Raw genomic sequence first — 12,670 nt, 5'->3', positions numbered from 1 at the left:
CCTTCGTGATTCCTTTGTTCTTTATTTCCCTCTTAGCAAAAGGGCTACTTATAAAGCACTACTGGCTGATTGTGCCATTAGCAGGCATCATCATGCTCATCTCCAGCAGCCTGGTCTTTACCTCACTATCCCATGTAGCTGGATGAGTCTGGGAGCGTGCCATCAAGGGGATTACAGTGTCAAGGGAATGGAGGGTCCCTGAGGGATTTGACTCTTAAGCTCAGATATTGACTCCTCCCTCCACTTCTTCTTTTTAGTTATTTATTTATTTCTAGGTTTGTTGGATGCGTTTGTGAGTGTGTGTGTGTGTGTGTGTGTGTGTGTGTCTGTGTGCTCTATGTGTGTGTGCGTTGGTGTGTAATTGGTCGTGGGTGGTGGTGGTGGTCAAGGGGTGGGGGCTGAGGGGGGGGGGTTGCGGACATCAGGATGGGGCATTTCAGGTTGCTGCGGCTGTGACTGGGTCTGTCGTCTGGGCTGTGTTGACTCGCTTCTCTCTGGATGCTTTGGAAGAGCTGGTGGACAGCTGAGAGCTGCTAGCTGTCAGCAGAGCTCTGGTGTTTCTCAGCCTCAGGCTGTACCTGGGACCTTATCTGCTGACATCTGGAAACATTTTTGGATGGAGCAGTCGTGATCCTATGAGCGATTTCTCGTGCTGATTCACTCTTAAATACCAAAGGCTGGAGATTTGATCCTGGTCAATGTATATAGCACTTACCTCAACTCCATCAGAAATGAAGTAAGTACTATGCATCTTATTTACAATTCTGGACGTAATACTTTTACTCTTTTTACTTTTCCTCTTCATGCTCTCCAGTGACTTAATGATTTAGTAACATCAAGCTTAAAAGTTGTTATTTTTTTTAAAGCTCATCAGCAGAAAATATGAGGGAACTTTTCAAACTTCTGTGGTGCATAAATGAACAGGGAATTATAATTTGTGTGAACATCTTTCAGTTGAGATTCCATATCACCTAGGTTGACACCAGGTGTTGTTTTATTAAGATCTTCATTAATTCTCCATGGCTTTACGGTCCTGTAATGCAATTAATCTGACTAAGCCCTCGGCCAAGATTAACCGGCTCATAAGACGATCCCATTAGAGACTGCAGAGAAGGAACTGTGTGTGTGTGTGTGTGTGTGTGTGTGAATGTGTGTGTGTGTGTGTGTGTGTGTGAATGTGTGAATGTGTGTGTGTGTGTGTGTGTTAATACCATGACTTATGAGAATGAGTGACTTGTGAATTATGAGATTCTGTTGGACTTTTTAGTCACAGAAACCTATTTTGTGAGTGGCTTTTTACATCTTAGTGACATTTTCTATGTTCAGTTTCTAAATGAAGCAGCTCAGATCCATTTAAGTCAACGTATGCTGAAAACTTTGAAGCTTAGTATCTCAAAATTATTCCGTAGGGCAGAGAGAATTAATTCCAAGCTCATGTCATGTTAATGAAAGCTCAAATTATGCATAGCAAGAAGAATTTTCCATCCACTAAAACGACTCTATAACACAAAAAACACATTATTTCCTACTGTTGTAAAATGATAGTTCTCCGCTGCGGCTGATTACTCTTTGCTATATATTTTCATTTTCATCTATTGTTGGGATCCTTCAAGTCCACTCTGTCATCTGTCTCTGTCTTGGTGAGAGAAGCGCTAATGAGAGGATCGTGACAGAATAATATCCGACCCCGAAGAAGTCCAACATATGCTTCCTCTCTCTCTCTTAGTGCTAAAAATAACGAAAGGGAGAGAAAATGGTGAAAATTCAATTAATGGCATTCATCACTCTTCTGGAATGGGATTACATGGTAATGCTAATTTTTTGGCCTTTTATTTCTGGGGTTTTACCGATTCATTCAGCTTTAATCTTAAGGATGAAATCATGTAGAGGTAGTGTGGTGAAGCGACTACTGTTTGTCTGCTGTTTGCATGTATTTTCTGTATTTCACACCTCACATTGAAATTAATACGAGGAGATAGAGCTGGTCCATCTGTGTGCCTGGTAGATGACCATTTGGTCCTCCTATAGCCAAGCTTACAATGCAGCAATACACAAGGCTGGGGGAGGTGTGTGTAAATGTGTGAGTCTGAGTGTGTGCGTGTGTGTTCACGTGGAATTATTAGTGATCACTTACACAACAACAATAACGGCATAAGAGTCTTTGGTTGCAAGGAAGTTTTCCAAACGTGGCCTATTGATTTGAGCTCCCTGTCTTGCCTTTGATTATGTTTCAGCTTTCAAAATAACTTGACAGCCAACATGATTAATATCTATGAAGTGTTCTGACTTCATCATGGACTATGGGAGGAGAGTATGAGGACAAAAAAGAAAAAAAAACATCACCATTGAGGCTTCCATTTGTGAGTTTTAGGCCATGAACCCCAGGGGTGAGGTGAAAGGTCAGGGTCACATTATTTCTTCTTTGCTTTTCTTTGTAATTCATCGCAGCAGACACTTTCATGGGCTCATTGGTGATGAATAGCAACACAGAGACATTTCTATATCCTCATAGACAAAAAAGATGTCAAATCGAGTAAGACAATTTGATGGATTATTCCAGCGATTTGTTGAGGAGGAAGCGAATGTAAAGCTTCCTCATTCGCAGTCATTTTCTCCGACAGAGCTATTGAACACCTGCCTAACTGGCATGTGACAGACACAGCTGGCTCTCCTCTCACTGACAAAGTCATTCATACCTCACCGGGACTGCAAGAAACTGCTGTGTGCTGCCTATGATGGGAAATGACTTCATTCAATCAATTAGGATGCGTGACTGAGCCCCCTCTTCCTGCAATTGTGTTTGAGGTTTTGCGCACTTCTAAATTTAACGCCGCACAATCATTACAGAGAAAGAAAATGTATAAATGGGTGTATAAGACTTAACAGGGAATATGGTTGTTCCTACTCTGTTATTCATCAGACATTTGTATGGTCAAGTTGGCAACTGATTTCACGTTTTCATTGGCATCTTAAATGGATATCTCTAGACACTGTGAGCCACATCATGCAGTAATTCATTAAAAAAACATGCAAATGGCATGGCGCAATATTTGGAGTTGTAAGAGTAACAGTTACATCATGTAGAAATGCATGTAGATTCTTACAAAGCCCCAGACAATTATCATTTTATGAAAACACAGAGCGACTAACAAAATCTCTCTAACAAAATGCTGTACTTAAAAGACACACAGATTCTCAGTTTTTGTTAAACTGACTTGAGGTGCTACGTGTCTGAAGTATCTCCCAAGGGACTGCAATGTTACAAGCACCAGCTTGTAGTCAGCTTCCATCTGTTGGATGCTAAAGTAACCATGAACAGTGTTGGAGTGACAGCTTGGCAACACACTTGCATTCTATATTACGACCCAACATTTTTCCTTGTGAACGGTTTTCTTTTTAACTGTATCATGCTTTTCAGAGACATTATGCACATACAAATGTTCAGATTTATGTAAAAAGGTGCCATATTTCATTGTATAATCAACATGATGCCTTGTTCTCTCCCTCAGTGCCCACACATGACAGAACATGACCACATGGTATATAGTGATTAATAATGTTGTCTGGCCAAGTGTGTGTTTTTGAAAGGGTTTAGCTTGATGGTTTTGTAAATGTAAAAAGTGTTATATTTGTTCTTTCTGTCTCTGTCGCAGTGCCAACAGTATGCCTAAACAAGTTGAGGTGAGGATGCACGAGAGTCACCTGGAGCCCATTGAGGCCAGGCCTCAGTCCAAATGTGCCAAAATCTGCTCCAAGATGTTCAAGAACCTTCTGCTCACACTCACCGTCCTTGGTAAGTCACCACGTCGTCTGTGTATTTTTGCCCCTTTCTGTCTTTCTTTCTTTATTTCCTTCTATAAAAAAACCAGAGCATGCTAAAGATGGTCACCGACCACCGACTGAGCTCAGCGCTGTCGACTCAGAGCTTGATTTTGCATCTTGTAATTCGAGGAGGAGATGCCATCTGTGCTTGCTCAGTGTACCAGAAACCAGGATGACTGGGTGTCCTGACCTTCCCCAGCTCTGTGCCACCTGTTGCTATCAAAAGCTCTCTGCAGCACTGGACACCCAAACAGCCGCTGGTGGTGTATGAAAAATATGGTGATTATAGTGGTGTCTCACTGCGCCATGGGGGAGAATTTAATGAAAAGAAGAAAGGGCACAAAAGCAGTGATGCAATTTCTGGCGAGAGGTGTTACATCAGGGTTATGTTTAGCCAGAACATATCATTTATACAGTGTTGTGTCTGACAGATCCCTCCTAATCATTACCGTTGCATAAGCATGGACTGTGAACCTGTTAAAATTGGATATATGTATATATATATATATATATATATATATATATATGTATATGTATGTATACGTGTGTGTGTGTGTGTGCGTATGTGTGCTTCATTTACATGTGTGCCCGTCTGTATCATGTTTGAATGGATGTGTGTTTGTGTGAGCATGTGTAATGTGTACATCTCACCCCACTTGGCAGGACTCTCGCAAGGCAAGCGAGCCAGCATGGTCATTGATCATCTGTCACTTGGCAGATAAGAGCCTGAATGGGAACTTGCAAATGGGCCAAAGAGAAGGCACAGGAAATCAAGTGCCATCCAAAACCATTGGGTGTGCAGAATCCACAGGATGCTGCTAGACTGGAGGATAGATGGAAACACAGAGGACAGCTTACAATAAAAAAAAAAAAAAAAGAAGAAGAAGAAAAAAAAAATGCTTGAGGGCTTTTGATTCCAGTGTGTGTTATTAAACAATGTCTCGGGCTGTGTGATCTTTGGCAATGGTGTGGTAGCAGAGGAAGTGCAGCCCTGGGGGAGGGATGCTGGAGTTTTGTCTGGTGTGAGACGGACAGACACAGAGGCCATCTACTGGGCCTGGCAGAGTGGGCTGCAGGGGGTTAGAGCACGCAGAGGTCATCTTTAATTTTGAGGCAGAAACACTGTGTGGCAGGAAAAGAACTGTTAGTTGGAAGAGACACATGTCAGAGGTCAACAGTGGCTTTGTTAGGGAGGGACTGATCTTCCAAATGCCACAGTGTTCAGCCTTCTAAAGAGTAAAAGGAGACCAGAGGATAGCTAAGGTAGCAAAAAACCCACTCGATGGCAGCGATATCCCAGTGGAGAACCTGAGATTAGAGTAACCTACCATTTTTTTCCCCATTTTATGAAATCCTAGTGTTAGTCTCTTGCACTTGCGCTGCCACAAAGTGAAAAAGTCCTCGAAAACATTTTGGGTTTACAGAGATTACAGATGCTTCACTAGGGAATCTGACATGCTGCCTCCTCCCTGCTGCTTCAGCGAGATCTGATCTTAATCCTCCGTGAGCTTTACTCTCTCGTAGCAGGTTTCCGTTTTATCTTCTCAACCCTCTGTCGTCTTTAAGCATGTAACAGACAGCCTGCTGTACAGCTCGAACTAAACTGACAAAGCAGGGGTTCGTTATTCATCAATGAGAAAAGTATTTGTTAGAATATACCCATAAACAGTGGCTTTCATTTTTTGTAATATCTAATTTTTGATTTGTCAATATTTCAGACTTTTACTCACTCCCATCCCTTCTTATACTTCAGGTGTGATTTTGGGAGCTGTAGCAGGGATGTTGCTTCGTGTTGCCTCCCCGATCCACCCAGATATTGTCATGGTAATTGCTTTCCCCGGAGATATCCTGATGAGGATGCTGAAGATGTTGATCCTGCCGCTCATCATCTCCAGTTTAATTACAGGTGCAGTGTGACTTATCACTTATGGCAAATACACATTATTACAAGAATTTCGCATATTTTAGAAATTTTACTGATGCATTTGTATCTTTCCACACTAAGTACTTGGAGTGAAGAGACCATGTGCAGTTGAATTTGATTACAAGGGCAAAAAAACTCTAAATCCTTCATCTACACCTTCTTTAAAAATAGACACTAGGAAAAAGCCCTGTTATTACGCTAATCTCCAACTCTCAAATCATAATGTTCATCAAAATGTTTCATGTCATACATGATGCACATGATCAAGCACCATTAGTTAATCCCATAATGGCCTTTGCATTGCAGGGCTCCATGCTCCACAGTATTGAGTCAACATTCCCATTCAATAAGTCCAAGTAATTACCAGGTAAACACAACAATCTTGCTTGTTTTGGCTGCAGGTCTGGCCGGATTGGATGCCAAATCCAGTGGTCGCCTGGGCACCAGAGCTATGGTCTACTACATGACCACCACTGTTATTGCTGCTGTCCTGGGAGTCATCCTGGTGTTAGTCATCCACCCTGGCAACCCCAAACTGAAGGAGAATCTGGGCGAGGGCCAGAAAAATGATGAAGTGTCCAGCTTGGATGCCTTCTTTGATCTGATCAGGAACCTGTTCCCAGAGAACCTGGTGCAGGCTTGTTTCCAACAGGTAATGTGGGGTGATAGTGAACAGATGACACACATGGCTTAATGCTGACGTTTGACCGCCAGTTGTTGGGGAATAGCTACATTTTGATTTAACAGTTTCTTATGTTCATGTGAAAATAACTTTGTTTTGTCTTGCTGTTAGAAAGACAGAAAGAGTAGAGTCACTTTGGGAGCTAACTAATCACAAGAAAGCAAACTTTGGTATGGGAGAAATGAAAGTGATGCCTGGGGATGGGACTGTTATTGTTATTTAGTATGAAGACAATTCAAAGACTGCACATTTGGTGATTTTGTCATGTTAAAGTCTCTCCCTGTGTACACGGATCAAAGAAAAACTCATTCACAGAGAATCTCACTTTTATTAAAGTAGACGTAAAGTAAAAGAATTTCCTCACTACACAGGTGCTAGAAAGTCTGTGATCGCTGAAGACATACAAGCTTGCAATCCTGCAAGCTGGAAATAGCTGAGCGGAATCCAAATACAAATTGACTTATTAAGACACACCAAAGAAGAAGCAGATTTGCGACAGATGACAGTGACAGATGAAGTGACAGTGACCTTGTGTCATGGGGAACACAATATCTGATTGCAGTATCAGTCATCAAAGTCATCACTATGATCTTTTTTCTCCCGTTACTCAGATCCAGACTGTCACAAAGAAGGTAGAGGTCATTGTTGAGGAGGAGATCAATGCCACCACTGTGGAGGGCCTGGTGGCTAACATTACCAAGGAGCCTCAGTATGTCATCAAAAAGTCCCTGCAGTTCAAAAGTGGAATGAATGTTCTGGGTATGTAACTGATGACAAACACTCACAGTGAGTGGGCTATTAACAATAAACAAGACTTAGCCTGCAGGCATGCTTGCAGCTCCATAGCAGGCCACAGCAGTGCATGCTAACGTACTCACAGCAACAATGCTAACATGCTCATAACAACAATGCTAACATGTTGATGTTTAGCAGGTGCAATTTTTAGTATGTTCACCATCTTAGTTTTGCATTTTAGCATGCTCGTACTTGCTAATTACCTCTAAACACAAAATACAGTTTTGCACGTATTTTGGTCATAAACCAAGTGTATACAGCATGTTACAAATTTTGACCTGGTGGTTGCCCTAAATGAAAGGTTTTTACAGTTTGGGGCCTTGAATGTCTGCATCAAATGTCATTGGGATCCCCAATGCATTAGGATTCATTTTACTGGCACCATGAATATTTCCACCAAGTTCCATGGGCAAATAATCTAACAGATGTTGAGATGTTTCAGCCTGAACCAAAGTGGTGAATCAACCGACCAACATTGTCATCTCCACTGCTCTGCTGCTAGTGCTAATAAAAACAATATTTACAGTATTACATTTACATAATATCGCAGAAGCAAACATCAGGATGAGCCTAATGCTTGTGACTGTAAATGTAAAACTAACCACCTAATAATAATTCCCTTATGTGGTAGTCATCTCACCTGACCACCCTGGTATTCAAAGTTTGATACATTTATGATTTTCTGTCACAGGTCTGATTGGTTTCTTTATTGCATTTGGCATCTGCATGGGCAAGATGGGAGAGAAGGCCAGACTCATGCTTGAGTTCTTCAACATCCTCAATGAGATTGTGATGAAACTTGTCATCATGATCATGTGGTTAGTATCCCTTAAGGATCTCATTGACTCATTTCTAATATCATTTAGTTATTTTGAGACAGAAATAACCGCTAATGCCAAGTTATTTCTCAAGTCATTACAACATTTAAAAAATTTCAGCTACTTGAAGCAGGATTTGACTAATTCCTTGTCTATATCTACAGCTGAATTGAGAGCAATAACAGAAGCTTTCTCATTTGCTCAGGTACTCTCCCTTTGGTATTGCCTGTCTCATCTGTGGTAAGATCATCTCCATCAAGGACCTGGAGGTGGTGGGCAGGCAGCTGGGAATGTATATGGTGACTGTAATTATTGGCCTCATCATCCACGGAGTGATCTTCCTACCCAGCATCTACTTTGTTATCGTCAGGAAAAACCCCTTCACCTTCTTCCTGGGCATCTTCCAGGCCTGGATCACTGCCCTGGGGACAGCCTCCAGGTCAGCAACAAAATAAATGGAAAGCTGTTTATTGATATCTATACAATTCAATTGGAACCTACCTTCCTCTTCTGCTTTTCCCTCCAGTGCTGGTACACTGCCTGTCACCTTCCGTTGTCTGGAGGAGAACTTGGGTATTGACAAAAGAGTCACTCGTTTTGTGCTCCCAGTCGGTGCCACCATCAACATGGATGGAACTGCTCTCTATGAGGCAGTTGCAGCCATCTTCATTGCTCAGATGAACGGCATCCACCTCGACCCTGGTCAGATTGTCACTGTCAGGTCAGGAAACGCTCGTGATGGCTTATCTTTGTGCTTCAAACATATCAAACATATTAGCTGATGTGATTTGCACAGATTTAACATTGTTGTCTTTCCTCCTTCCATGATATTTTAGCAAACCCTGTATGAAAATAGGCTTCTTAAACAGTCTTAGACATCAGATAGTGTTACCAAAAAAAAGAAATTCTTAGTCATAAGAGTAAGAACAGTAATTCTCACTATTTAGAGGGTTTAAGGGATTAAGAGGGTTTGAATGGAGCCCTGAGGATGCAGTTCAACAACACGGTAACCTCTTAATGAGTGAGGACAAACACAGCAGCAGCGTAGAGGAGTTTAACAACGAACAGAGAGGCTTCTGTGCAAGCAGCAACTTTAGAGCAGAAATTTACAGTGGAGCTAATAAACTACCAGGAGGAAGCAACAACATGTGCCAGTGTTGTTTCTCATGCTAAGCAGGAAAACAAACACCAGCCAAGTATCTGTAACTTTTTCCAAATGCTTTTCTGTTAATAGAGTGAGTCAAGGATGCACAACCTTCAGCCTGACATTTTTACGGCATATCAATCATAATTAATCCACCAACCCTCAAATTCAACATCCCCCACCTCTCACATTTAAACATCTCTTCATGTGCAAATGGAGACCCACTCTGGCGCTCTTTAGCAGATGCTCTTCATACCATACCAAGTACAGAAGATGATTAATGCGTCTGTAGCCGTGTAGAGTAGCTATTTCACGTCCATGTGTCTGAGGAGGTTATGGCTGGGCGAAAGGTTGGTTGTGGAGTATGTGGTTAGGTGTAGTGAGTTTGGAGCATGTGTTTGAGTGCTGCTTTTTTTCTTCACCCAGTCTGACAGCCACCCTGGCCAGCGTCGGTGCAGCCAGTATTCCCAGTGCCGGCCTGGTTACTATGCTTTTGATCCTGACCGCTGTAGGCCTGCCAACCCAAGACATCAGTCTGCTGGTTGCTGTTGACTGGTTGCTGTGAGTTTGACAAGACAAAAAAAAAGGATTTTATAGTAACACTTGGATTCTCTCCTTTTCTTTTACAGAAGTTTTTATTGAAGTTTCTTTTAAGTATGCAAAACCCTTTTTTCTCCTGGTTTCTCTCTCTCTCTTCAGGGATCGATTCAGGACCTCAGTAAATGTGGTGGGTGACTCCTACGGTGCAGGCATCGTGTACCACATGTCCAAGGCTGAGCTTGATGAGCTGGACGCGCACACGGCCAAAACAGACGACATTGAAATGATGACGAAGACCCAGTCTTATTACGATGACATGAAGAACCACCACGAAAACAATTCCAACCAGTGCGTCTTAACCGCTACCGCTTCAACAACCGCTACCACCACTGCTAACAATTCTGTCGTAGTAGATGAATGCAAGGTACAATTAATGCTTACGGACATAGAGACTTGTATATAACCCTCTCTGTTGTTGCATGCTCACCCTGCACCTTTTCTCTTCTTTGTTTTATTCATTGCATTTTTGTACATAATAATGTGAATACACCCACTCTTATTTTATGACAGAAGTGAAGCACGAGAACTACAGATGCATGTGTACGTATGTATTTTGTTCTTCTGGAATAGCAGCTTTTGTGTTGTATGAATGTCCAAACATTTCAAGCGCTTTCACCAAAAGGGGTTCCCAAAATTAATCAAACTAAAAAAATGATTCAAGTTCAGTGCATACAAATGAGGGATAAATCAGCTCATGGTCTATAGTTAGCCTAATCTGATGACCTGTTGGGGATTGGCTCTAACTCAAAAGGCAGAGCCAGATAATCCTCATTATGACCCTGAGGAATTATTTAGCAGTCTTCATCTATCAAAAGTTCACACTACATCCATCCACCTAAAAAAAAAAATCTCAGTAGCATAATGTTTCCCTCTTCTGTAATGATTTTAGGTCTCATTTTCCTTCTGTTCAGCTTAATGTCCGGTGTGGTTAATTCTGCTTTATGTTAAAATGTATGTCCGACTTTAGAGTGTAACAGGTTTCTATCCAAAGGGCCACCCTTTACTATAGGATTTAAAATGCAGAGGGCCAAAGCATAACAGCTAATTAGCATTTCATATATTCCCTAGATGAACACGCCACACACACCACACTATCACTGCGTCATTCGCAGTCATTCGAGTTTTTTTTTGCTTTTTGACACCAGCTATTTCTGCTCACTGTGAGAACTGTACTGTGAAATGGGAAAGCTGTGAAGTAGCTCCCATAATGTAAAACATAATGCGCTTTGAATTCCGTCTCTGAATGTATTCCAGGCTTTTAGAATAATATATGGCAGTTCAGAGTGCTTGTTCTTTGACATACACACACACACTCACACTCACACACACACTCACACCCTGGCGGGAAAGGTCTACTGATGAGCCTATTCATTTATTAAAGGATGAAAGGTGTTGCCTAGCAACACTGGCAACCTGTCACACACATAATCTGTCCATAGTAAAAAGTTATATCCTCCCTTCTGAGTCTTGATTTATTAACAGACATTTACATATAGATGTGACACAAAGGCTTGCTATTTCCAGTTTCCAACTAATTTTTTTTCTGTTTTCTGGACTGTTTTGCCTGTAAATAGTGTGACTCACATTTCTAACGCTTTTGTCAAAGATGTAAATCACCGTAGAGTGCTTGCAAAGTAGCTATAATGTAAGACTGCATTCATCCTATAGTGTTTGTACCTTGTTTTCTATGTAATCTGTCTGTTTGTTTATAATTTCTGCATTTACATTGTTTTTTCACTGGCTGTTGTATTTTTGGTTATCATAAATTTGTGGTCTTTTCCCAGGTCAGTAAAACATTAGGTCAGCAAAAGAAACTCCACTCTTGGGACTACCATAAGCATGATCATCACTGGTCGTACAGGAGTTCCAGTAGTCCTCCATAGTTTTTGCTTGTTGCAAAATAGCTATGAAACCTTAGAGACTGTTTTTTAATTGCCAAAGTAAAACCACTACAGCTCCCAAAATTACAAAGAAGAATGTCCCAAATGGTATCCTGGCATTATGGGTATAAAATGTTTACAGGCATGTGTATCCTTACCTCAAAATAAGACTCAATATACAAAGACAAACCAGGATATAACAGGATATGTATGTAAAGTTGCTTTGTTGATAGCAAGCAATAAATCAAGGGCAGTCATGCTTTAAAAACGTTGTAAGCCCGATTAGCCAATCAGATTGCTTGTCTGAAGATGAGTAATATTGCCTCATAAAGGGGAGCACTGAATCAATAATGCCGTGTTATTTTTAAGCTCTAATATAAGAACAAAAGATTTATTGAACTGTGTTTTTTGTCTGTGCCTTGGAACTGTTTAGATCTCCATGCTAACTGCTTGCAGGTAACCTCAGCCACCAACGGCTCTGCTGCGGAGTGCACGCTTGTTGAGGAGGAACCATGGAAACATGAATAATGGCAGCACAGAGATCCCCTGCTCCTGGGCTCCACAAGCTTTCCTATCTGGTGATAAAAAAAGAGTGAATGAAAAAAAAAGTCACACGAACAGAACTACTAATTGTTTTTTTTTTATGTAGTTTAGTTTTCTTTTCTTTTTTTTATTAGTCCCTTTAAAGGTTTTTGTAACTGTCTATCTGACTGATATATAATACTAATTCACTTAACCGTGAAATGATAACAGAGGTATACTTTTACCTGTTAGAGCACAATTATGTCCTATATAGCAGATACTTGCACAACATACTTCAAGGCTTGGGGAGGGAAGGAAGAGAAAAAGTTAGATAAGCTATTTCCTAGCAATACATACTTGGTTCTACATTTATGAGATGAGAGAAGAAGTGGCTGTATAACACAGGAAGCACTGAGATCATCTTCCAAGTCTGATACAGGTGATTCATGATTCTAACGCCAGAAGATGAGTGGGAGTTAGAGC

General features: G+C 41.2%; 1 protein-coding gene across 1 annotated transcript; it reads left to right on the top strand.

Annotated features, from left to right (window-relative positions):
* Positions 1 to 698: 698 nt before the first annotated feature.
* LOC139201041 (excitatory amino acid transporter 2-like) lies at positions 699 to 12,193 on the top strand. Its single transcript, XM_070830254.1, has 11 exons — positions 699 to 736; positions 3,654 to 3,793; positions 5,576 to 5,728; positions 6,148 to 6,398; positions 7,040 to 7,187; positions 7,915 to 8,041; positions 8,247 to 8,480; positions 8,568 to 8,762; positions 9,612 to 9,746; positions 9,885 to 10,149; positions 12,122 to 12,193. Exons 1-11 carry the CDS (start codon positions 699 to 701, stop codon positions 12,191 to 12,193), a joined length of 1,758 nt encoding a protein of 585 aa, XP_070686355.1.
* Positions 12,194 to 12,670: the final 477 nt, after the last annotated feature.

Source organism: Pempheris klunzingeri, chromosome 5 (assembly GCF_042242105.1).
Source record: "Pempheris klunzingeri isolate RE-2024b chromosome 5, fPemKlu1.hap1, whole genome shotgun sequence".
NCBI classification, from domain to species: domain Eukaryota; kingdom Metazoa; phylum Chordata; class Actinopteri; order Acropomatiformes; family Pempheridae; genus Pempheris; species Pempheris klunzingeri.
The sequence above is the reverse complement of the archived record's forward strand: the minus strand, read 5'-3'. Positions and strand labels throughout refer to the sequence as shown.

Coding starts and splice junctions, on each gene's coding strand:
- LOC139201041 (XM_070830254.1), top strand. CDS start 699: ATGTATATAGCACTTACCTCAACTCCATCAGAAATGAA. Junction 7,188..7,914: donor AAGTGGAATGAATGTTCTGG/GTATGTAACTGA, acceptor TTTCTGTCACAG/GTCTGATTGGTTTCTTTATT. Junction 9,747..9,884: donor GTTGCTGTTGACTGGTTGCT/GTGAGTTTGACA, acceptor CTCTCTCTTCAG/GGATCGATTCAGGACCTCAG.